The sequence below is a fragment of the Parus major genome, chromosome 2 (assembly GCF_001522545.3).
Source record: "Parus major isolate Abel chromosome 2, Parus_major1.1, whole genome shotgun sequence".
NCBI classification, from domain to species: Eukaryota; Metazoa; Chordata; class Aves; order Passeriformes; family Paridae; genus Parus; species Parus major.
The window spans coordinates 57,248,526-57,274,755 of record NC_031769.1 but is presented as its reverse complement, the minus strand read 5'-3'; the positions used below and the strand labels follow the sequence as shown (position 1 = coordinate 57,274,755).

The window sequence follows — 26,230 nt, the reverse complement described above, 5'->3', positions numbered from 1 at the left end:
AATCAGAGCTGTAGCAGCAGGTGGATCAAGGGTGGTTTGGGGGAGTAGGACCAGAAGTGTAAAGTGACCAGGCAGAGCCACTACCCCTTTCTGCTCTGAGACAGGAGTCACAAAGAGCATTTTCATGAATCTTGTGCTTGTGACAGCACCACTTCTTTCGGACTGAAACAGCAGAAGCAGAATCTGTCTTAATGAACATACACATGCAGATGGCACTTTTCTGACTCCAAAGAGCAGTGGGATTGCAATAATCTGCTTTATTCCCCCAAGGAACATGGCTGTAAATTGTGCAAGGATTGGAACCAGGGCTCTGTTAGTACTTAATTTTCATAGTAAAGAAAGGGTACCTGGTCTCCTGGCTTTGTTTTGTGAGGAGAATGAAGCACACATTGATTAAACAAAGAAGTCTGGAAATATGTAAAAAGTTATGATTTTTTTTTTCCTGCTCTAATCAAGTCATGATCTCTGATAAGGCAAAAACTCTCTGGCAGTGCTGGAGATAGGAACTTGATCACTCCGTGCCTAGCTTACCGCACCTTCATCTAAGACATCCTTGCTTTGCACTTTTATAAAATGCCTTGAAATGTTTTCCTTCTTTGAATTCATTCCTACATTCAAACAAAAAAACCCCACAAACAAAACAAAAAAAATCCGAAACCAAACAAGCAACCAAAAAAAAAACCACACCAGCCAAAAATGGACAGAAGTACTGTGAAAGTTGGAAGCCATCAGTATTCATGTGACTTTCAGAAGAAGCGAGGAGTTTATTTCAGACCTTCAGCCAGCCTCCCTTCCTGCTCCCTCCTTTCCCCAAACACAGAAAGCAGGCAGGGTTTGATTCATGGACTGTCTGATTATAATAAGTCTCACTTGGGGCATACAGCTGTATACCAAGCACTACTTGCTTTGTCTGCCTCCACCCTTGGGTGTTTAGTTCCTGCTCCGTGCTGTGGCTTTTGACTCCACTGGCTAATTAAATAGCAACATGTCTCACGTAAGATTTATTTTTTTTTTCTTTTTAAACAAGTACTTGGCAAATCAGAGAAATTAAGAGTTGGAAGTCCATCTGTAGTAATTTTCATGGCAACAGAACAGTAAGTGCAATATTCATATTATTAATATGGCTCAGTATTTATAGCTCTCCAAATATTTACAGAGATAAAGCCTTTAAACATAGCCCCAGCTTTCTGTCTTCAGTAGCTGTTTAAATAAATGTCATTTGGAGAGAAGTTAAAATTGAGGAGAAAGGCAGCCATTTCTAGTCTAATATCGTCTCACTGGTGTCTCTGAATTCCAAAAGTTTTATGCCTGAAACTCTGTTGTCCCTGTCCCATATGAGCCAGTGTTAATCTTGATGTGCACCTCAAAAGCACTGGCCCTTAATCAGATAACTCTTGTGGGTAGATGGGTGTCCCATTGTCCTCAGATTCACAAGGGTGAGAATTCAAAGTCACACAGTTGCTGCAGCACTCGTGAGCACCGAGTTAAAACGTGGCATTGAGGGTGTGTCTCCGATCAGAGGAGTCACCGAGGGATGCTGGCAGTGGCGCTGTAGCACGGCTGGGATGGGCACTGGTGAAGGGCATCATGCTGACGGCACCTGACACACACCCGAGGATCCTGGGCCAGCCCGTGCTCACCACAAACAGGAGCGTGCTGGGTGCGAGCGGTGCGTCAGCAGCATGGCGAAAGGCAGGCTCACAAGTATGAGCTTGTCCAGGGTATGGGCCTATGAACATGTGATAAATTCCTTCTACAGGGCTCTTGTGATATTTTTTATTTTTATTTTTTTAACCCAGGCATGGCCATGGGTATGACTGTCCAAACTGAAAACCATGATGGATGCTGAAAGCAAATGTTTAAGTAGAAACTCAATAGAAGGGAAGAACACTTCTATCATCTTGTGCTAGAAAATGTCATGAGAGCAGTAATGATTTCTCGGCGTCCCAGTGAATAAGGTGCCCAGGACTTACAAATTCATTCCATTAGTAACTCCTTTCCTGATGGGCATCCCTCTTGTGAGTCTAACAGTTTTAAGAGGAGCGTGGCACAGGTTGATTTTTTGGGATGTGTATTTTTAAGGAGGAAAATCCTTCCTAGAAATAGGGAGCAGCGTCTTGCGGCTGTTTAGACAAGGAGATTTCATGACTCTGCTGAGAGCCAGCAGCCACGAAGGCTGATTTTCCCTGGATAGAGACTGAAATTACTTGTGAGCCACTGCCTGAGTGTACAGCATCTCTATTACATTAAGATTAATAATTCCTCAGCGTATTTGCAGCTGGAAGTTTTATATAGATCTTTATTCATCATGATGTGAACAGCTGCTCTTTTGCTGCTCTGTTGAGTTAAGGTCCAAGTGGCAGCACTAGAAAGTGCCACATAAAACACACTCCTGCTGTTTCCATTCACTGCTCTCCCATCCAGCTCTAGTCCTTGGCCCAGGGCTGGCCCCTTGCAGGAGCAAGCCATCTTATTTTTATTTGTGGACCAGCTCTGACTACATTTGGATCTTAAAACAGAGTTTGAGTGAATCCAAGGAAAATCACTTTCAGGAAGAAAAAATAAATCCTGAAAGTAGCACAAAAATCTGTAGGAATCCCTGTTACAATTTTATTTTAAGTGAAGGACTGTGAGTTAGTAACATATTTCATTGCACAGAGCATAATTTATTCTCTTTTTATGCTTAACTGCATCAGATGAAGTACAGCAAAATCTGTCACAGCCAGAGGGTCATCTCAGCTCCTAAGGAAGTGTTTTATTTTCTGTTTTGTTGTTTTTTGAGGGGTTATTCTGTTTTGCTGTGTTTCATTTTTTCATTCTGAAGTCTGTCTGCTCTGCTGTTTTGAATAAAATGCTCCCTTTTTTTGGCTTGTGCTCTCACAGGAGTGTCTGTGCAGACCAAGTTTAGCACCTGAATAGTCACTGACAGAGTCTGGAGCTGAACTGTGCACCTCATCCAAAAAACCATCACCCCGTATTGCTTCCCTGGCTGCTGGCAAAGGGAAGGTTTTCCTGGTCAGGATGATGTGCCTCGCTCAGTCCTAGGTGCTCAAAGGCCTGCATCTAGAGATGTGGAAAGAGCCAGGTGGTATGGCAGTGACTGAAACGTGTACACCTGCAGAGTGTGAGCTTGAAGGTGGAGAGAAACAGCTGGAAAGAGACAGCAATTCTGAAACACACGGAGCAGGACGTGTGCCTCAGTGGTTTGCTGGTGCTCTGTTGATGCTGCTTGTCTGCCTCATTGGCACTGCCAGGGCTGCTTGCTCCTTGTCCTGTGGGACCTGAATCCCCAGAGTAGGGGCTGCCAGCCCCTCCCTGGCTCCTGCTTTATGGCCCGGGGTACAACTGCCTGCTCGTGCCCTGCTGCTGCTGCCTTTTAGCATGCAGTACACCCCTGATCTGCAGGATCAGCTTCCCTCTGGAGCAGAGGGGTCAGGGGAGTTCCACAAACCAGTTCCCATGGCACCTGGGATCTGGGAGAGGAGCTCGACAGGAGAGCTGCTACAGTCCCCCGCCTCTGGGCATCTGAGGTGTGTTTCTCTCTCAGACCTCCCCCAGCAAAAAAAGTTAAGGGCCAAACCAGGTCAAAATAGGTATTGGGGAATTTTGCGATGAATGGGGCAGTCTTTTCCTGACTCTTTTTCCCAGAGGCGCATAGGGTGTTGGCTCCCTGAGCATTCAGCAGCAGCTTCCTGAGCATTTTCAGCTGGGGGCATGGTGGCAGGCAGCTCGGTGGCTGCCCAGGTGAAGGTCGGGCAGGATCTCTGCAGCACGCACCAGAATAGATGCCCTGGTCTCCTGACCTCACCCCCTGTGCCTGCGCTTCACATGACAGTCACTGCCTGCAAGATCAGCTTTTCCCTCCTGCCGTTCAAACCCATGATGCAGTGGCTTACGTCTTCCAGGGCTTCTGTGTGGGAGCTGAAAGGAAATTCTTTTTCTTGAAAATCAGATTCATGACACTATTTTTATGCATGCTCGGTGCTAACTGCTGAAACCAATATCCAAAATGTTAGTACACTTTCTTCGTAGTTTAAACAGCTTGTGCTTTGATTTGATTTTAAAAAACCAGGACACTAAGCACTCACTGATGGGTATTTTATTGAGGCTGTATATTAGGTACACTTTTAAAACATGACAATTCGTTTCATTTTATCATTCATCATGTGCAATTCCTAAAAAAAACAAACTGGTGCTTGAAAAAGTTAGCAATAAAGCTACTTAGTATGTAGCTCTGAAGCTCTAGCTTAGAGAGACAAGCAGCATTTGTCTTGACTTTAAAATGTCCCTATTTTATAGATTTTGTTCTGTTTGACCATTTTTGAAAGCATTGCAATTGCTTTCCAAAACATTGCTGGGGATAAAAGAGAAAGAAGTCCCCTTACACCAGACTGGGTTGTTAGTCTCCCCAATGATTTTCACCAGACTGACTCAGGTATTCCTTGAACAGTTCTGGAAACGCAAATGGGACAGATGGATGTATAAGGTGTTGCTGAGCATAAGCACTGTGGTACCTGCTGCAACCAGTTGCATGGTCAGATAAGTAGTTATTGTTCTTAATATTTTTAGAGGCATATTTTTTGAGTCTGTTTACTTGTTGTCTTTAGTATATACCAAACATAAGAAGCCAGGCACACACGCAAGAGGTATTGCTGATACGAATGTTCCCTTTGGCGTTTTTTTGGCAAATAATTTTCATTAAGGAGGCAGCTCCTACAGGCCTCAGGAGTCTCAAGCACAAGCTGCTGTCTGGTTTTGAGAGTGAATACTAAGTCCCTGGTCATGCCTTGCTTTGTTATTAGTGGGAGCTGAGCCTTTAATGAATTGGGACAGGCTAAGCCCTAAATTAAAACCCCAATGTTTGTTTAATATATTTGCAAAAGAGTCTGGGTCTGGAGAAATGCACCACTGTAGGGTTTTTGCAGTCCTTTGCCCAAATGCCCAGTAGGTACCCTTGAAAGCTATTACACAGCACAGCTCCCTTGCTTCCTGGCTGATGTCATGGGTGGTGCTGAGGGCGTATCTCGCTGATGTGTCCCGTGAGAACAGGACCATTCTTTCGGTGGCCTCCAGGAGCCTCTCCAGACAGAGGGCTCCTTGTTATGACAGGTAGCTTTCTGAGCATTTCAACAGATGCTTGGGCATGCCAAAAGCATAAAGCACTTGGAAAGGGAACATGCAGAATATTTCAACTGCGTTTCTTAAAATAAATGCTGTGGCTTAAATAATAGAAGTTTTCCTCACAGACTGTAGAATAACCACTGAAACTGAAAATAGCATTTGAGTTACTGGATGTGGCGTTTGCAAAATTTCCTCAAAATTTAATAACTGTAGCAAGGTTTGGGGAGGTTTTGCTTTTTTATTTTTTTTCCACTAGCACTTATGTTCGAAACACCTCATCTCCTTCTGCTCATTGTTTTCCAAGTCTGTTCAATTCCAATTGGCAGATTTAATAGACGTGTACCAGGCGCACATTTGGAATCCAGGCAGCCTCAATAGGCTCACCTCTGTGATAAACCAGAGGTCATCATAGCTGTAGGACTGAATCAGATAGTACCTTGCAGTCAGCTCATGGCTGTGAGAGGTGACAGCCCTGTTTCCCTCACACTTCACTGGCCACTGGAGGACGATTCCAGGTGTTTAGTGCCATGGCATCTGGACACGTGAAAACATCCAGCCCCAGCACACAGTGCATCTCCTCGGGAAGAGGCTGGGGTTTGCTTTGCCACCCTGCACTGAGATGAGCAGCGGCCGACTGGTGAGAATCAAGAGAGGCTGGTGGGAGATAGCGCTGGGAAAGCGATGACAGAGAGGTGCAGGAATCCCAGGGAAGGCTTGATGCGGTGGCTCAGCCGGTGCAGCCCTTTTCCTCACGCTTGCATAAGACGATGTGAGGTGACGAAGAGCTTAGCTGTGATCGGTCCTGTTCTGGTGTTAATTACCAGTGACTGCATCGCTTTTGATAGAATTAGAGGAGTGTGTAATAGGCCTGCAATTAAGTCTGATTTTGATCTTAGCAGCTTCAGACAATAAAAATGAAAATGTAATTTGAGATGAGTTCAAGTATTTTTAACAGTGTTGCTCAAAGAGGAAAAGAGCAGAGTAGTCAGTGATTGGTCAGAACAAGACAATATGACCTACTTTCATTTCAAAACCAAATACTTGGCTACACAGTTTTTATCTGCATATTTAAGTTTTTCCTGCATCTTTCCTTTGTACCGAACCAGGTGACTGCTGTATCACTGCCTTTATTTGGGAAGGGAAACTCATTGAGCAACATTGTGCTCCTGGTCCTGTTTTGCAGCTAATTCCTTTTTCAGATCCACAGCAGGGGAAAGTACACCTCTTCCCACCTGGATCTATGTATTGCCAAGGAAAGCACGCTTGGTAAGAAAGACGCATCCCTTATTATAAATGCTGTAGCTGAGAGCACCTTTGTCACCCGTACTCAACCGCTGAGTTATTAAGAGCTTTGGACCATGTTACACAGAGAAAAAGATAAAAATAGGGTGTCTGACGCATGCATCCCATGTTGTACGCCAGGAAACTGAATCGCTCTTCCACCAAGTACAGTACCCCAGAGCATACATGGAAAATATGCATGGATATGAACATGTGAGATCTTTCCTCACCAAGAAAAATGCTCAGTCACCCTTTTTCCCCCCATCTCATTTTATAATGATCCTGTTTGATATTCCTTTTTACTGCTGGCAAACCTAACAGCCTAAAGTACTACAACTCTGCTTTTACTGCCACTGCTCCTCACTTAGGAACATGTGGCAATAATACCTGTCTCCCATGTTTTGAGGGGTCTGTGGGCTATTCTTATTGCACCCAGATGACAGTGAGCAGGATCTTTCCCATTCACTAGACATCTGCAGCGTGCTGAAAACTCCCAAGGCTCAACACTCTCTGTCACGGAAATAATGCACTGGGTGCATAATCTAAAATAAGTCGTTCACAGCATGTGCCCCTTTAAATGTTAATCCTTGCATCGCTTTCTTTTATTGCTTCTGTTGGCGTACGCGATTATGTGACATAATATAAAAGTAAATAATGTGATGCAATGGGTAAAGCTCAAAGGGAAATACAAATTGGAGATCAGTCGCTTCCTAACACAGAATATGACATAAAACTTACGACAGTAACAGTGACGTGAGTGTGAATTTTTCTTATTTTGAGGACAGCAAAATCAAGCATATAGAAATTACACGAGCCTTTCTGTATGTTTCTGGCACTTTTTAAGTCAGGGAGTAAGTGACTTTGGGCAATGGCTCCAAACCAAAGTATGGCTCTGCTCTAGGACAGGGCCTTTAAAAAATCAAACATAAATTTAGCTTGAAGATCACAAAACTTAAAAAACAGTGCAAAACGTGCATCTGAGATCTTGTTATTTATTTTCCAGCATGTGAACACTTTTCAGGGGAAGGCAGGTGTGCAAAGCTGAAGACTATGGGTGTTTGATTGCCTCCTGGTACAAAACCTGTGGGAAAAGCACAAGCTGAGGCTCAGCAGTAGGTTACAAGATATGGCAGGAGCCAAGTTCAGATTTAAAGATAAAGCCTGAAATAGCAGAATCCAATGCAAGACCGACATTTTTGGTCCTATTTGCCCGCATTCAGTAAAACATGTGGGTACCTTGGTGTGCGATTTTGCTTTTGCTGAATTGAGGTTTGAGTTACTCGCTAGTCTATTTTTACATTTTAAGCAGCCTTGTAACTCAATATGTGTTTGTTTTAATTTTATACTCTCCATAAAAAGCTTCCTCCATGACGAGTTGGAGAAGTGACCGCTGGCAGTACATAGAAATTTATTTGCCTGGCATGTCACACTGTCTTACTTTTCCCCCTGCAAACCCACGTGCTGTCTTGACCAAAAATACCCTGGGATAACTTGTGTGTCCTCCCTTACCTAAGCTTTGCTGCTGAGGCTCTGGAAGTGGTGAGGCAGGGAAGATCAGCTTGGGACAAATCCAGGTCACTTCACCAGCCCTGCTCACACACATCATTGGAATTAATGAGCAGCCAGGCTGTCATGTGGGGGGAACAGGGTGGTAAATGAGTAGGACAGTGGCTTCCCTGTGGCCACTGACTGTACCAGGAGCACACCTGTGATCGTCCACATGCAGCTCAAGCTGCATGTCTGTCTCTGGGGGAGAAAGGCAGGAATCCCTCTGTTTGCAGCACAGTGCTGATGTGTGTGTCAGGGGCCGTAGGAGTGGGTGTTCCACCGGGAGCTGGAGGGAGATACACAGCCCATGGCATCCTGCTGAAAGCAGTGTACAGGCATGGCTCTGCTTTTCTCTCTGTTGTTTTGCTGATAGTGCAGATTTTCAATCTGCCACTAATGTGTTTTCAATTTGACAATGCTGGCATGGAACTCTCGTATCGTATCATATCACGGAGCTCTCGTATCATATCATAACATGTCACAAGCCCCTGGCTCTGAGCTGCCTTCGTACGGTGTCTCAGGAATGCAGAGCTGATAAAATAGTGTAGTGCTAGAAATGAGCCTTGCCCTCCTCTTATCCCTGCATCCTCCCAGCATTCATGTGCCTTAGGTAAGGATATAAAAATTGTTGCACCAAATCAAGAAAAATACTTCCATTCTCTTCGCTTTTCTGAACCAAAGTGTGGGGTGAAAAATGGTGTGGCTCATCGTCCTCCCTTCCTCATGCATTGGTCACTGTGGCGCCTGAAACTTTGCCACTATGAGTTGCTGTTGCCATTCAACATGTTTGATAGTGGAGGGAGGATTTTGGGCCTGTTAGCACCCACCAGAATTTTGCAGGGCTCAAGGAGTAAAAGTGATTCAAGATCTTTGTTTTTAATAGCATTCCTGTTATCAGATGGTAAAATACCATAGAGAGATAACATGAAATTGCTTTGTAAGATTTAAGGAGAGTGAAAACAGACAAAATACAAAGCAGCATTTGATATATGGGTTTCACCACTTGTTTTAGCTTTATTTAGCTTTGAACTTATATCTACCTTAAAACTAGTGTTGCTCCTCACCAAATTATGATAAATTTTTTTCTGTAATATTCAGTGATGGTGAACAACTCATGCCCAAACCCACCTGAACCATTCACAGAGAAGCCTAAACCTACAACAAAGTAAGCAGGTTTGCTCTAGGGTGGGGCATCTCCTGGGACAGCACACCTTGCCTATCATTCCTCTCTCCTATAGTTGCTGCATCCTCCCTTCTTTTGGGACAGGGATTCACCACTTACCCCTGCAAGAAAACTGTTTTTGTGAGACTCATTTCCCAGTGTCAGGCAGCAGCCACAAGTGGGACGATGTCTGGGGATTCCACAGCAGTGGGAACCCTGAGTAGCTTCTGCAGGAGATGGTGTGGATGAGGTCAGGCTCTGCTTCCTCTGCATCTTGTGGCAGAAATAAGACTTGTCATCAGAGCAGTCACTGTAATGTGGATGAGGTTCAAGCCAGGCCCAAGAGCTTCAATGAGATTTTTGTGTGATTATAACAAGAATTTGACACACATGGTGAGCTACTAATCATGTATATGTGATCTGTCTCCATGCTGTCCCAGGAAGTATTTACGAGCATAAAAATCAGCTAATGAGGGGGACGGGTCATAAGCAGCAGACTGCTGCTGCATGAGGGATGTCCCAGGAAGCATGGGGAAGGATGAGCTCCTTTCCACTTGCAAACTCTGTCGGTTTTGCATCCCTCAGTACTGTGAAGGAAAAACAAGTTCACTGTGGTTTTTTTGCTGAACACTGTAGCAGAATGTATGCAGAGTTTTCCATGGATGTAGCAGGAGTGCTCAAAAGCTCAGCCCATCTAAAGTGCCTCAGGTCCTTTAGGATAATGAGACATTTTGTGAGTGCACCTTTTTATTGTACCAATATTACATTACAGGAAAAATGGAAAGGGGGGACTTAACACATAGCACCTGTCACAAGTTCTCTCCTTGAATTAGGCTCTCCTGCTTATAAAGATTTAATTGATTCCTAGCAGTTTATGTGCGTGGTGCTCAGTGGGCGTTTTCTGTTCTCTTGCCAGCTCCATGGTTACTTAGAAAGCGAGCCGCTCACGCTGCAGCTGTTCATTGGGACTGCAGACGACCGCCTGCTGCGACCCCATGCCTTCTACCAGGTTCACCGGATCACCGGCAAGACCGTTTCCACCACCAGCCACGAAACAATACTTTCCAACACCAAAGTCCTGGAAATTCCACTTCTTCCAGAGAACAACATGAGAGCAATGTAAGACCAAGGCACCATATCTGACTCCTAACACTTTCGTCTTGGTCACCTCACTTAATTTCTTTAGGGTTTGTTTCTTTCTTCTTACACACAGTTTTCCCTTCCCTGTCTTTTTACTTTCTTCCCCTACATTTCTCTCTGTAATAGTAGGTTTTCACAACTTTGCGGAGACAAATTGCCTCTAATCATCTTAACAGCAAAATGAACTTCACAAATATTTATGACAACTGATTTGCTTTCATTCTAGAGTTTCAGCCAGTGTGCTTATTTGCCATTTAAAATAAGTATCTCGGTTACTGAGCTGTAAATATCTCCTACCTCAGCTCCTGCATTTAGTTTCTAAATATGACACCTGTTGCTCCTATACGCACTAGCGCAAGGAACAGAGCTGATTAAAATTTATCTTTGGATGTCAAAGGAAACTCTTAGAGAGCATTTCCAAGTACCCTCGTGGCTTTTCTGAGACAAATAAAACCACTCATTTCTCACATAATAAAACTCAGCATTTTTCATGGCACTTGTTTACAAGCAAATCTTCCAGAACTGAGAAGAGATACCTCTGAGAATCTTTATTTGACGGTGATGCAGGTTACAGATTGAGTTGTTAACCTGGGCTAAGTTTACTGCTATGCAGAAAAGCAGGCATGGATATGTTAGGATATCTGAGTGATAATTAAGTGCCCTGTAGATCCATTAAACATCCGTAAACATCATTATAGGATGTTATATAAAGCTTAAAATAGTGTAAATGACATACATGAGACCTTCCACGCTATTTAATCCTGTCCTCTCTGTACCCCTCCCTCAAATCAACCTAGCCCCTTATCTGAGTTTTCTCCCCCCTCATTCAAATAATCCTAATCATTATCTGAGGTGTCTGCCTTGGGAGGAATTTCTGTGTGCTTGCGTGCAAGTACAGCTATTGGTGTGTGTTTGTGTATAAATATAAATGTATTCATATTTATATATAGGTGCATGCACCTTTGTGTGTATATATAGGAAGGCAGCAAGCAAGAAATCCTGACCTCTGCCAAGCAAAATACCTCAGGAAAATCACAATTTCACTCCTTGTCTTTCATACAGTTTTCCATACCTTAACAAAGTGGAAAATGCTATCAGATACCTAAAGTCCTTCCACACAGAGTGGTTATTAGAAGCCGGTTTGCAGTGTCATGTACAACACGCGCTAGAGTGCCTCTTGTAAATAGAAGAGCCAGAATGTGTTCAGCTGCATTGCCAGCTGGGCTTAGAGTAATCACTCAAGACCTGAGGATCTCTCTGAGTGCATTGTGTTAAAAGTCATGACAAGCCTTCAAAATTACTGGCGCTGTTCACTGCCCTCGTAAGCTGGTGGGGCTGCACCGGGGTTAAGAAAATTTCACCAATTTGTACCCACACAGTATTTATCTGGCCCTTTATTTATCCAGTTTGAATCACATTTTTGGCCATCTAGGATCATTATTGTCATTTCATTCATCTTTCTCCCTGAAATAAAGGTAAGTTACACAGTTTAGGAGCCAAGCTGAATATTTTTTTGGAGTGCGTGCCAGACTGTAGTACAGCTCACTCAAGAATCACAAACAATGCTTTGGTATATATAAGCCTTACATGTCAATAGTCTGAAACCTCATGTAGCACTACCAGTGAACTGAAATTTGGAGCCAAGGACTTTTCTCACACTTTATGTGTTCAGGCCTTTATTCAGTGAAACATCAGAGCTCATCTGCCCATTTAAACTTTTGCAGGTTTAGCTGTTCCTTTTGACTTCAGATTTAAATGTCCATGACTTTACAAGCTTGAATTTAAATACATTTTCTTCTCTGAATATTTGGGTATGAACTGTATGTCAATAATTACTCAATTTACAAGTGTTGCTATAGGAGAGACAAAATGGAGAAATGCACTCTTTCTTCCATATTTTATGGATCTTTGCATAGAATCTTGACATGGGTACAAATACTCTGTAATTCTTACAGCTTCATCTGCTAATATGCATTGTTGGGAATCTTTACTACTTTCATTAGTTTCTTTGATCGTATCAGCAAGGGCATTTTTTAAATTCTGAAATCCATACTTTAGAAAAAATGCAGATCAAAATCGTACTGCCATCGTGCTTGTTTGCAGTTTGCTTCAGAACAGAGCTTCAAAGGTTTGTAGGGGAAATTAAACTCTTTGAATGTAAAATAAAGTTAACTAAGCATATTCAATGTAATAAAATGCATGCCAGAGACCAGTACCCAGAAGAAATTGCCATGTAGGCTTTGTAGTCATGGCCAAGGCAGAGGTATTTTTGCAGTGGGTTTTTGAGTGTGTATGTTTATATGTCTTTTGTTCTGGGAGCTTCTTCTGTTGAAATACTCTTTGACAAAAATCCTGACTTGTATACTCATCCAGAAGAAAGCCAAAGTTAAAAAAAAAGAGAGTGAGATCAGGAATTGTAGTAGAGGTATCTGATGAAAAGCACGTTTTTCCTTAATGTGGGGAGATGACTCTGAGTTTAGTTTTTTTCATGCAGAGCATCAGCTCAGCGCTCAGCTTGGGAATATTTCCAACTCATTGAAACACAAACAAATTGACAGTAGAAAAGACCTCAGAGAGAGCTCTGCTCATTAATAAGAATTTCAGGACATCACCCTAGATTGAAAATCTTGTCAGATTTTTGTCCAAATTAGCTATAACAAGTAAAATTGTAAGTAGCCCGGCATTCTGGGTTAGTAACAGTTCCTGCACTGCTGTTGCATCCCATTGACTTTTCTAGTCTCAGTGTTTCTTTGGGCTATGGTTATTCTTTAACTACAATCCTTACAGGATGTGTTGGGGAGGAAGGGTGTTTTAGATTTTCTTCCTCTGGGAATTGAAGTAACATCCTTAATTTACGTGCTTTACAGCAGCCACTACCTGCTGCTACAGATAGCCCCAACTCGGCTGCTTGGGAGTGCTCAGTCTGCTGCATTCAGCCTGGTCATTGGGTTGTGCCAGGCACAGTTTTTTAAGAAGAGCATGCAGGAGAGAGGGAAGATATCGCATACTCGTGTCTCCCTGAAGTGAATTGAATTGCCCTGTGTTTCCTTTTGGATAGCATTGACTGTGCTGGGATATTAAAGCTCCGAAACTCTGATATCGAGCTGCGCAAGGGAGAGACGGACATCGGTCGGAAGAACACACGTGTGCGTCTGGTCTTCAGGGTTCATATCCCACAGGCCAATGGCAGGACCCTCTCCTTGCAAGTAGCCTCCAACCCCATTGAGTGCTGTAAGTAGCAGAAAACATCCTCCTCTTGCTGGGTATTATCAGAAAATTTTTTCATCAATAAGGTTAAAAAAGACGTCTAAAGTCTTTTAGTCTTTCTTTAAACAGTTAAAAGACGTTTAAAGTGTTAAAAACTGTTTGGAACAGTTTTTAACACTTCTGCCACATGTGCAGTCTTTGTCCATGTCAACACCCTCTATATTGGTTTTGCTTTACCTGTCTAGTTAGTGAACTTTAATCTGCTTTAATCTGCTTTCCAAAAGTACGTGGTTTACATTGAGAACAGAATATCTGTGTTTTAGGAAAATATGCGTGGCTTTGTGCATCGAGCGCTGTAGAAAAACACAAGTTTACAAGTAAAGAGCAGTTAAACTAATAGTAGACCTGGGAGTGACAGGGCCTTTGGTTTTGGTGACTCCTTATCACAACAGTAATTGCTGTAGAAGTTTTGGAAAACATCTCTCGTGTCCTATTCATTCTCTCTCCCCATCATAAAGCAAAAACCAGCAAACAAAACCCCAGACCCTTTGATAATGAGCTAGCAGTATACTAGAGCTGACACACTGGCCTGCAGCTTCAGAAAACTTCCAGAAACCAGGTTTCTGCACTGGGGTCAATTTAAATGTACAGACTGTATTTTATCAGATACATTGGGACACCCTTCAAAGATACCTATATAATTTTTTATCTGTAAGCATCATCAGCCTCCCCTGCACAAAACAAAATGTATCTGCTTTGTGTAGCTTTAATTCTCCAGCATAAGTGGTGGAAGCTGAATTTCAGTCTAACTCCCAATGCTGTTTTGATTAGCTGGATGGATTGAAGCAATTTTTTAAGGTTTTGTTGAATTCCATCCACAAAGTGTATCTTTCTGATGCTGACAGAGAAGGGGGGAAGCTTAACATCTGGCAGGTATGTGAGGGGTGAGCTCTGGCAGAGGAAATGGGAAGGAAGGTCTGACCATTCCTAGCTCCATTCATGCTGGAGGGCAGAGCAAGAAATGTGAGGAGTCATGGTTTAATGGTTGATGTTTATGAGAGCTTTTCTGTTGCTACACTGCAGGATAGGGAACAGTTTGAATCTATGCTGAACTGGTCTGTGCAAGGTGCCAAGCTCAAGGAGCCACTAAATGTGAAGCCGATTGTATTTGTGTCAGGGCACTGTAGCTTTGAGTGTTGCGTAATGAGCACAAGCATGGCACATACTCGCTGAAGGAAGTGGAAAACAGAAAAAAAAGAAGTGCTAGTGTTATTTCCAGTGCAGAATGTGGAATAAGCTGGTGCCAAAAACTTTGTAAATTTCTTAGTGCATGTGACACCAGAAGGAACCATATAACTTGGATAAAATCATCCCTTGAAGCAGCACTCTCTTCATGTCCCAGTTCATGTCCCAAATTTGTGCCACAAGGATACCAGATGGAGTTTCCATGGATCCATGTGTGCTTGGGTACTCAGGTTCTTTTGGAAAGACTCTCTCTAAAGTGTGAGCTGGTGCTGAATCACAAGGGCCATTGCTGCTGCTGCTGCAACAAGACAATTTGCAGAATTGACAATAGGGTGTATACAGACTGAAACAAATTTTGGACACACGTAATTACCTTGTCATGTGTGCCTTGTACACACACAGCATATATGCTAGACACAGAGTGAGAGAAAATTATTTAAAATAAATGAATTTCCATAAAAATACACTTCCTGATATAGTACGTATCAAGCTGCATTTTAGAACACTTGTTCTTTGTGAGTCTTTTGAATCTGTACTGCTGTTTAAGACTATTGTTTACAATCAAAGCACTTGAAAATGAACCATGTTTCCTGTCAACCTTGTGACCTTAGTTTATGTATCAAACTCAACTTATCTTGTGAGGGTAAGCATTAAGTTACTTACTAACGCAGTATTTACTTTTTTGTGTGTTTGTGGTTGCCTTTTTTTTTTTTTAAATCTTCTTTATAACTCTCCAGCTCAGAGATCTGCCCAAGAACTGCCTCTGGTGGAGAAGCAAAGTACTGACAGTTTTCCTGTTACTGGGGGGAAGAAAATGGTACTGACTGGTCATAACTTTCTGCAAGACTCCAAAGTCATCTTTGTGGAGAAAGCGCCAGGTATGTCTTTTCAATCGAGAAAAATTCAATCTGCCTTCCCCCCCACCCCATCTGTGTCAAATGATGAAAGCACAAATACGGTAATGACATTTTCTTCTGCACATAATATGTTTTCCATGTCACTGGGCAAAGCTGTGGAAGGGATCTGAGCCATGCCTTTATGCTGAGGTTTCACACTGTGGCAACTGTAGTTACAGGTAGACTCAAAGATATCGAAAGTCAACCTTTGGCATTTGTTTATTGTAGCAAACCACGAGTTTAGCAGGCAGTACCTGTGAGACGGGTTCGAAATCTCTGGTGCCATGTCCCCCTAAAGCCTGCAGTACGGTGCATCTTCTTAAACATTTCTGTAATTTGTGCTGCCAGTGGTGTGTGTGCACCTGTGTCTCCCGTGGCATTTACAGGGCTCTGGCTGAGGAGGACTTGGAACTCACACATTCATTTGAAGGACAGGTTTACCTCGAGGACTGAGGGAAGGACTGAACACAACTTCCCCTCGCCCAGCGCTGTTCCTGCGGTGCTGGTTCTCCTGGAGAAGAGTGGCAGGCCAGGCTGAAACAGGGAAAATGGCATGGAATGGGAGCTGGGGCAGGATGTGCGTGCAGGAGCGGTGGATCACAGGGTGACAGTGCGGAATGGGTGTGAATCCCCCCGCGGGAATAAGCAGTGCGAGTGGAGCTGGGAATCAAAATCAGGCCCTGAAACGAGACTGCTAAGGATAGTTTTGAGTCTTGTTTTGGAAAGGGTTTCCCTGGCGCTGGCAGAAGCTATGAATTCCTCAGCTGCCGAGTGAACCCCCCCCACCCCCCCCCGAACTTAAAACAATCTTGGGCACTGCTCAGGCTGCCTGCACCAGCTTTGACACTGCGCCTGTTTAACCCTTTGTGTTAAATCCTTTATGTTCCACGCTGCTCTCCTGCCACAGCCCCTGCCGGCACCACATGGGCCACGGGGCAGGATGTCAGGGAGAGCAGGGGAGGCTCTGGAGGCAAAGATACCCGTGTCTTTAGGCTCAGCAAGCTCAGGACAAAAGCAGAAGACACCCCTGAAATTCCCCAGCAGAATCCTGAGTTGAGGTGGTTTAAGCTGCCAAAAGTGCCTGGGCAGAGGTAATGCCTTAGCTTCTCAGGGAGAGCCAATTGGCACATTCTGTGAACCCCAAGCACTGCAGCATACACAGTAGGGATGTGGCTGTGACATCAGTAGAAATATTCTTTTTGTTTCTTAAGAAAATTTAAAAATATAGGAAAAAGGTGGTATTGCAATTAAAAAAGAAAATGAGTTTTCTGTGTTCCCACACAGGAGGGAAGAAAGTTAATGTCTACTTTATTTATATTTAAACTTCCTTTACTGCACAGAACTGGGTTAGTGTGACATGTCAGGAGTCCTCAGTCTCTCTCATTACAAGAAGGAAACCACATTAAAGGGTGCCTTCCTTAATACTTATTTCCTTTCCTCTTCCTTTTTTGAGTTGGAAAATTTTTAAGTGTTGCATTCTGAAGAATTGTGATGGTGATGCTGCTTGCCCACAGCAGGCACCACAGCATGGATCTGAACATTGTCCCTACTCCTATATCCCTAATACTGCATTAGGTACACTAAAAGCAGGTATTCAGTGTATAGCCTTCAATTACAGAATTTAAGGTCCTGCCTTTTTTTAGTAGTTGGTAGGTTTGTTGCAGCTGCAGGGCACTATAGCCTGCAGGCGCTGAGCCCTTCGAGTCAGTGTGTAGCATCTCTAGGAGCCACAATAATTGTGTCAGTAGAAATGACACACAAAAAGCAAAGCTGCTGGCTAATCTGGGCTGAGCAATTTTTAAGGCTTCCATGGTTTGTGTGCTATGCTGTGTCACTCACCTCAATGCATCAGAAGCAAACAAGAGCAATGTGTCATCCTTAGTGGCAGACTGCTCTGGCTGGATTTTTGAACAGTCACTGTATTTAACGTCAAATGGACAAGCATTCACGTTTGTAAATCAGCATGGGGTGTTTCTTTCCCTTTCAGCTCTTGAACATCAGTGAAAGTAGGTCAAGAGAAGGAGCACCAGCATAGTTTCTCTTTCTCTTAGAGAGCTGGTTATGAACCTCTGTGATTAGCTGGAGACATTCATTAGTTTTGCTGCTGTTACCACTTTTGTTTTTGAATTTGGAATGTTAATCACGTTCCTAGTAGGTAGCAGCCAAACACAGCTATTACAGAGTAATAGATCAAAGTAATAGATCGTTGAGCTCATAAAGAGAACATATCTTTTGTATAAAATTTAAATACTGTACTACGTCAACTCATGTCTCCAGTCCTTACTCGGGCAGAGTCCCCAAGCCGGGAGGCAGTCTCCTGGAGCTTGTCTAATTCCTCCTAGTCTGCATACTTAATTGGATAATGCAGGGAGGTTGAGAACACTTTTTGTTTGCCTTTTTTTTCCCCCAGCTTTCCCTAAGTCTGCTGAGTGCATTGTGGTCTGCTGAATGTTTTTCCAAGCATGAGTCCCAAGCTTTCAGTCTTCAGGGCTAGCCCTCAGCTGTTGTAGTCTCTGGAGGAATGGCATTATCCTGGCCTCCTTTGGTGGGGGAGTCAGTCTGAGCAGTGACTCATACAAGAGGGAATCCCTGAAGAATGATCAAATCAATCTTTCTGCTGGGGCGGCAGTGGCTTCCTGCTTTCAGCTTAACCCCTTACTAGCTGCTGTTCAGCCAAGAAGCATATGAAACAGAGAAAAACAAACTTTGCAGTCCTGTAACTGTCTCACACAGGGAAATGAGGTATCCAGGGGCCAAAGGCATGGCACATTGAAAGGACCAGGGGAGAAACGCTGTGAGGACCTTCTCTAGAAGGAGAACCCCTCATGGCGAGGTTAGGCAGAAGGCGCCCTTTTGGATAAATAATGAGTGTTCAGAAGTGGACTAAAATTTTCTCGAGATTCTTTAGTACTGTAAAAAAGTTCTTACCTGTTGATGTGAGGCCTTATTTTACCAGATCTTGTGCAATATTCTGTTGCTTGCACATCAGACCATATTTTCCATTGATGAGCAGTGGTATAAAATGACCATCAGAGAAACTTAGCAGTAGTGAAAATGTGAATGTTAAATGTATTTTGAGAGGTTCACTCTTTTAAATACAGAATTTCCATAGACTGGAGAGTCCCACAATGGTTTTGATGCTTAAAAATTACACTAATAACTTTTTCCTTATCTCCTTTAACTTTCTGTCTCTCTTTGTAGTCATGCATTTCTCTTCCCGAGGTTCAAAAGTGTATCATGCATGTCATGGTTGTTGAGTGCCACATTGAGGATAGCCAACCATCTGTTCATGACCAGAAGAATTAGTACTTTATAAAATACTGAAAAGTCTGCAACTCCTTACTGGCAAGGGCCCTTGATATCTGTAGGCTGGGGGTTGCTGTGGCAGCAAGATGTGCATTTAAGTTACAAAAGCAGGTAAAATGAAGTTGGTGTTTGTTAGCTATGGTGAGAAGTATTGGCTAGGAGTGAAAATGCTTCCTGTTAACATGTGCATCTGCGTGGGTCATGATCTGGAATTATAACAAAAGACTGATATAGTTGCTTAAAATTTTAAAACTTTGTATTTCATTTGTAGATTATAAATGTACCAGGCAACAAAAGTCTTGAGGGAAGTTCAGAAAAAGCAGAGATGCTTGGTGTGTTTTAGGGATCACATATCTATCAGCTACCATTTTTTGGCAACACTTTCTGCAAACACTCTTTTCAAAGCTAATTTTTTTAAGGAAATGTGAGTTTCTGAGCACAAAGCAGCACAAAAGCCTAACTAACTGAAACAACCAGACTACTGACTCTTAGTATATCAGATTATGATCATTAATCTGTAAAACTGATCACTGTGCTGAAAAAAACTGGTTTTCATCCCTCTGCTCACAAAATGTATCCTGTAACTGATAAGTGAAAGCTCATTGATGAGACATAAAGCCAGTATCCCAAGGAACAATGCACAGGAGAATTATGGGTACGTTATGGTAAATTATGGATTATAGTTCCTGCCATGCCGTAGGATATTTTGGGATAGAAAGAGTATTTTGGGGGTTCGAAAAAGTCCCATATTGAGATCTGAAAGAGTTAATCTGAAAATCCCTCCTTGCTCAGAAAAACTGCTCCTTGCTCCTGTAGTTTTAACACTGGAACTAGCTCAAGTATTTCCAGACTTCACGGATTTGGCCAAGTCTAGACATACCTAAAAGATCAGGTTAAACTGATGAAATCTTGATAATCAATTTGTGATTTATGGGCAGAAATGGTCATTAGATGTATTACTATTAATTATCATAGGGTTGATTTGCCACTAGTTAAGTCAGAGCTCCAAACCCATTTCTTTGCTTTTGTGCATAGAGATGAGAGCTCAGGGCAAGGGTTTTAAAGAGGGGAAAGGCAGAAATGTAACACCCAACTTCACTATGAGATTAGTTTCTCAAGTAACACTGACTTTGGTACTTTGACTCTGGGCTTTTGATGTTGAGGGCCATTTTGTCCTAGTCAAAGGCTGTGTCTAATCTTCCCTGTAACAAATGCCCCTCCCTGAAGTTGCATCACTCTCTTTGATGGACATTTGTAGTGTTCACAATGTCTCTGGATAACTCCAGACTTACAAACTTCAATGGTTTTGAACAACTTGTTAATTACTCAGACTTCAACAGTAATCCTGGCACCTACACACTTCAGTAACCTAATTGCATAATATCCTCAGCTGTTATGCCCAAAGCCTTTGAGTCTCAAAGTTCCTGAAAGACAGAGAAATAAACTGTGTGTAAACAACATTTCCTCCAGGGATTTTTCTTTTTGAATATTCTCAAACAATTAGGAAGCTTTTCAGAATTAGTTATTGCATCAAATTCTTCATTCTGCTCTTGTTTTTAATTTTGTGAAATGGATTTTTTTGTCAAAACTGTTCCTTCTCCCTGCTGAACAGGTTTTGCTCTTAGAACATGAAGGTGTTGATGTGTAATAGTTATAACTAGAGCAGATGAAAGATAACAGGGTGAAATCACCAATTTAATTTTTTGTATATATATGCCTAAGGAAATCATAGCTTTCTGTAAGTATTTCAGATGGGAAAACTTAACAGTTTGCCTCCTGTTAGATGTGTGGTCAAGCTCGGTCAGCTGAATTTTTGCACAAGGGAAATGTGATACAGAAAAGAAGGAAGCTGGATGAATGTAACTGTCCACTCTAGCATTTTACAGGTTTTTTGTTCCTCTCAAATTTCCCTGTCTCTGGCAAAGATTAGAATCAATCAGTTTCTGCTTTAAGGTACACATGTCTTATAAATTCAGTTCTGTTTCCCACATGTTGTGTGAGCAGAACTTACCTTGTAATATGGCAGGTAACTCAAACACAGTCCTTTAGCTTCAGCAAAACTGAGAAAAAGTTCTGGGAAGTGATACGTTGACAAAACATTTGAGTGACGTGAATGGAACAGATGCATTGAGGGAGCATGTGGGCTTTTTGGTTTGACTCAGATACACTGTGGAGCTTAGGGTTTGGAGTCTGTTTTGACGTGATGTGATGGGATGGTGAGATGGGTGACCTGAGTCTTGGCAGAGCTCCACATGGTAAAAGATCTCACATTCTCAGAGATCTTTCCATTGCTCTTTCCATTGCCAGTAGCAGTTTGGGGGGCAGCTGGCCAAAAAGGGGTCATGTTTCACACCAGTAATCATACTGTAGCTCACATAATAAATAAGCAAGTGGCAAAACTCTCCTTCCCCCTCTAGTCAGATAGACAGATACTACTTAATTTTGGCTTTATCTGTCTGTTTATCCAAGTTTAGGACACACGTTCCAGTTGGCAGCGAGCAATTGCATGCTGACTCATGCGCAGTGAGGTTAAAAATTTGGGGAACTCGATAAACTGGAAACTTCAAAGGCAGATGAGTTGGAAGCTTGGAGTTCACGTGAAGGTCACTTGAAGGTCACTTAGAGGTCATTTGGGGTCATTTGGAGGTCACGGGGTTACTCCAGGTCATCCAATAAAATGTTTAAATTTGGGGGGGTTATGCAAGGTCATGACAGGGGTCACGTGAAGGTCACTTGAACCTAGATCCTAGAGATGTATTGATAGCTGAAGGGGTTTCTGGCCACTGCCCAGAAATAGATACCCTCGGGTGAATTGTGTCATCAGATGCTGGAGTCATTTGATGGTGGAACCCTTTCACGCGCACAGAGGAGTAGTGATGCAGCTTGTAGTAAATGACAGCACGTTTCAGTTTTTCCTGGCTGGTTAGTCTAGGGAATGGTGAAGACAGAATGGGACAGCAGCCATACACATGAGATGGTGTCAGCAGCAGCAAGTCTCATCCAGGGTGTTCCTCTCACAGTGAAGAATGAGATCAATCAATCAGAAATAGTTACTGTGAGCAACAAAGAAGTAAGGAATAACCACATGGTCTCAAAAGTCACTTGTCCAAGTAATCCTGTAAATTTTTTATTATTATAGAAAATGAAGTTGAATGCTTCAAGTTTATTCTTTCCTGTCTTCCAGACTGATTCAAGCAGCCATATCTGTGCAGTCAGAGCTTTGTCTCTGAACTTTTACAACTAGCACAAGATTTCCAATAGTTTTTACTGTTACTGTTCCAGTAGGACTGTCTGTCCACAGGAATTCACAGCCCTTACAAGAGATCTGAGTCTAATGAAGTGATCAGTGCCTAAAGACAGTGGAGGAAAGAAGTATAGTGGGTTGACCTTGGCTGGCTGCCAGGTGACCACCAAGCAGCTCTCTCACTCCCCCTCCTCAACAGGACAGGGGGAAGAAAATAAGATGAGAAAGCTCATGGGTCAAGATAAAGACAGGGAGATTGCATATCAGTTACTGTCACAGGCAAAATGGGCTTCACTTGGGGGAAATAATTTATTATCAATTGAAAATAGAGTAGGTTAGTGAAAACAAAGGTAAAACTGAAAACCAGCTTTACCCCTGCCTCCCTTCCCAAGCTCAACTTCACTTCATTCCTGAGTTCTATTTCCTCTCCCTGAGTGGCGCAGAGGCTCAGGGAATGGAGGCTTTGGTCAGTCCGTAACAGCTCCTCTTTACCATTCCTTCCCTCCCGTATTGTTCCCTTGCTCCAGTGTGGTGTCCCCCCATGGCAGACAGATCTTCATGTACTCCTTCAGAATGGGTCTTCTCCACAAGGTTCAGTCCTTCAGGAATAGCCTGCTTCAGCGTGGGTCCCCCACAGCCATCGTTCCTGTGAGAAAACCTGCTTCTGCCTGGGCACAGGTTCACGGGCTGCAGCTCCTGCTAGGAGCGTGGGCTCTGGCTGGATGCATGTGGATCTTTGCTCTGGTGTGGTCTCCATGGGCTGCAGGAGCACAGCTGCCTCACCATAGTCTTCACCACAGGCTGCTGGGGAATCTCTGTTCTGGCTGCTGGAGCACCTCTTCCCCCTCCTTCACTGTTGCGGAGGTCTGCAGGGGTGTTCCTCTCACTTATTCTCACTCCTCTCTCACAGCTGCTGCAGTTTTTTTCCTCTTAAGTATGTTGGCAGAGGTTCCACCAGCCTTGCTGATGGGTTCAGGTTTGGCTGGCTCAGAGTCCATCTTGGAGCCATCTGGAATTGGTTCTGTCAGACATGGGAGCAGCTTCTGGAATCTTCTCCACCCCTGTAGCCCAACCACTAGCCCGACCTTGCAATGTAAATCAATTCAAGAGGATGCCTTCAAAGTACTTAGTTTTTGGAGGGAATGCCTACCTCTTTTGAAAAGCGACAACTTTTTGTCTCCTGTTGCTTTCCCTGACATCATTAAGAATTGGTTCATGTCTCAGATGGGTACCACAGGATATGTGGGGAGAGTGAGGGAAGAGGAGCATGTTCCTTTTGGGCCTGTTAAGGATGTAAGATTACACCTTCAATGTGTAAGAAAATAAAAGGACGTTTAAGAAAGGAATAGAGAGATAAATTGTTTCCAATGTGTGCCTTTTTTTTGGGAAGCTGATGTCCAGTCAGAAAGTCAAAGGATAGTAGGAGGGACCTCTAAGATTGAGCCTGACCTTCTTGGACAAGAGAAACAAGAAAAGGGACATGAGGGGGACAATGAGATGGAAAAAAGTAAAAATGGTGTTCAACAGTATCTGCCAAAAAGTCACAAGGAGTTGCCATAATGGGAAGTTTCTGGAAGTTGAGAAGTTGCAGTCATACAGTCGAAGAGTTTGTGTCTCAAAAAATAATGAAGGAAGATTTAAAAGCATTTGGATCAAATTTACATCTTAAGATGAGAAATAACAAGAAGTAGCTATAGTACAGGTGGTGGTGTTGGCATCCAGCACAGACGTAGAGGAAAAGAATTGTTCATGGAAGAAAAATTTGGAACTTGATTTAAACTGGCTGTGAGGTTCGTTACTCCAATAGCCTGAGAAAATATGGGACAGATTAGACTGAAGAAGATGGACCAGGAATATTTTACTCAGTTTCAGCTGCAGAGTCACAGGTTCAGCTTACTAGAGTTTCCCAGAGGAAAGTAAAATTGTAAAGACAAGGAGATGACGTGAATGTAATCAAAACCAGAGTGAAGTGCTGTCATGACTGCTGGTGGGTGGCTGTGCTGGGTGTGCTTTGTTTGACCTGCCTGCTCTAGAGAGATTTTTCAGGGATGTCAAGCTGCAGTTTTACTTGGAAGTTGTGTGTCTTAGTCCTGGAATTACTTAAAGTTATTAAATAAAACCCTCAGACCAACGATAATTTGAATAGGGGGAGGTGCCAGAGAGCACAAATTGCACAACCAGCTTCCATTCTGCTGAAAATAGTATCTGGCAGGTCTTTCCAATGGTTTTGGCTCAAAATGAACCTCGATCCGTCAGTTGTCAGCACTGTGCCTCCTTTTAATTACCTGGACTAAAATTACAGTTCATTTGCAAACACTGGAACTCAGAATAATTACGTCTGTTAGACATACTGTGGTAAAAGGCAGCTAAAAAGGCCTCACCATTCAGGCAAAGTGAGCCTCAGCTTTTGGCTTGCCCAGCTGAGCAACCAGAGGGGAAGCGCGTGCCTGGCACTGATTCCAAAGTACCATAAGATCCATTTTGTGCTGGATTTTTGCGCCTCTTCGCTGCGTGACATTCTTATTGTCAATTCAAGGTAAAGAAGAGAGAATAAGTAACTCAAGAATATCGTATTGATGGCAAACAGACCTAAGTCTACATGGCACTCAGTTCAGTACTGCAAAAATGTATAGCTGAAGGAGTGGACAAAATACATATGCTGCAAAAATGCTTATGAGAAGACACCAGCAAATACAGCACCTTTGATGTGGAAATAAAAATAGGTCAGTTATGCCTGAGCCCTGCCGCGCATGGACGGAGGCATGCCAGAAGGCATGCCAGGGATGGGGAGGAAAGCTGGGGGAAGTCTCTGTAGCGGCACAGTAGGCTGTGAGGAGGGCAGAACAACATCTGGGGGACTTCCTGGCATGGGAGACGGAAATAAAGTAAGTGAAAATCAGACCAGCTGTGCCGTCTCATAGCAAAAGTAGTGTAAGAGCAAAGAGTAGAGAGGAGGGTGGCTGGAGAGGCAATTGAGGAGAACGTGCTGGGCAGTAGGCAGGCCATGGCACCAGCAGGAGCTGCACCAGGAGGTAGAGCTGCTCTGAAGGTGGCTCTGGGACTAGGAGGCATCATACTCCTCACAGGTCCCTAAGAGGCTGAGATCTTAGGAGAGCAAAGTGCCACTGAGGCGATGATTAAAGGAAAGGTCCTGGCCACTTACAATTCAGATACTTACTCTCTGCTGGCACACAGCGTATCTCTGAATGTTTCATTGGTCTCTTGCCCCATCTTCCCTGTACATCCCCCATGTCAGACTGCTTGGCTGGTGTTGGTCCCTCCTTAGTGCCTGACTCTTGTTCATGTCCTTAAGATGTACACCAGTGTATCAGGACAGGCATAGAATCCCTCACATTTGGTGAGATCCCCTTTCCTTGCTGGTGTCCAGCTGGAGGAACACTGTTTGCAGCAAGACAGCTGTAGGACCACTTAGAAAATTGACCTGACTGCTTGTGGCAGCCCGAAATCCAAAAGGCTGCTGCCCATGCAGAATCTGGCACTAGTACACCCTTGCCAACCCATAAGTGCCAGCTGGTGAGATAATGCCAGTGGGTTGTGCCCTGGACTGCCATGGGGAGTGCTGTCCTCCAAGCAACAGAGCTTCCTCCTCGCCTCTTTCATTGCCAGTCCAGCTTGCCCTTCCCCTTGAAGGTGGTGGCATGTCTGCAGAGAGCTGGATAACTCAGAAGTCCGAATGATGAGACTTTGCCATAGTCTTCATCCTCTTCTTTGCACAGAAACTCATCCATTCCTTCGGAACCTCTTCACAGATCTGTCCTCTCACACTGTCATGAGGGCTCTCGCCAGGGAAGAAGGGTAGCAGTGCAAGTTGAAAGCTTTCAAATTGTAAATTCCTTGGGGATTTAGGTAAGCATTGTTAAGGCCAAATAGCAGGGTAGACAGCCTTTGCAGAGCACCTCAAAGTGATGCTGCATTGCATCTTTGCCCTGCCTGTTGTGAACATGTTAAAGTAATCTGGGCTGTAACACAGGAATTATTGTTCATGGTAATCTCACAACACATTAATCAAGTAGAGGGTTCCTTTGGGAGACTAGGGCTTGTTTCACCATTTTACTTGGA

General features: G+C 43.4%; 1 protein-coding gene across 4 annotated transcripts in view; it reads left to right on the top strand.

Annotated features, from left to right (window-relative positions):
* NFATC1 (nuclear factor of activated T cells 1) overlaps nucleotides 1–26,230 on the top strand; it is a 106,565-nt gene that overhangs the window by 29,160 nt on the left and 51,175 nt on the right. For all 4 annotated transcript variants that reach the window (XM_015619606.2, XM_015619605.2, XM_015619607.3 and 1 more), the window contains exons 4-6: nucleotides 10,029–10,231; nucleotides 13,311–13,483; nucleotides 15,442–15,582. In XM_015619606.2, the coding sequence (XP_015475092.1) occupies nucleotides 10,029–10,231; nucleotides 13,311–13,483; nucleotides 15,442–15,582 (517 nt within the window). The remainder of the gene's footprint in view (nucleotides 1–10,028; nucleotides 10,232–13,310; nucleotides 13,484–15,441; nucleotides 15,583–26,230) is intronic.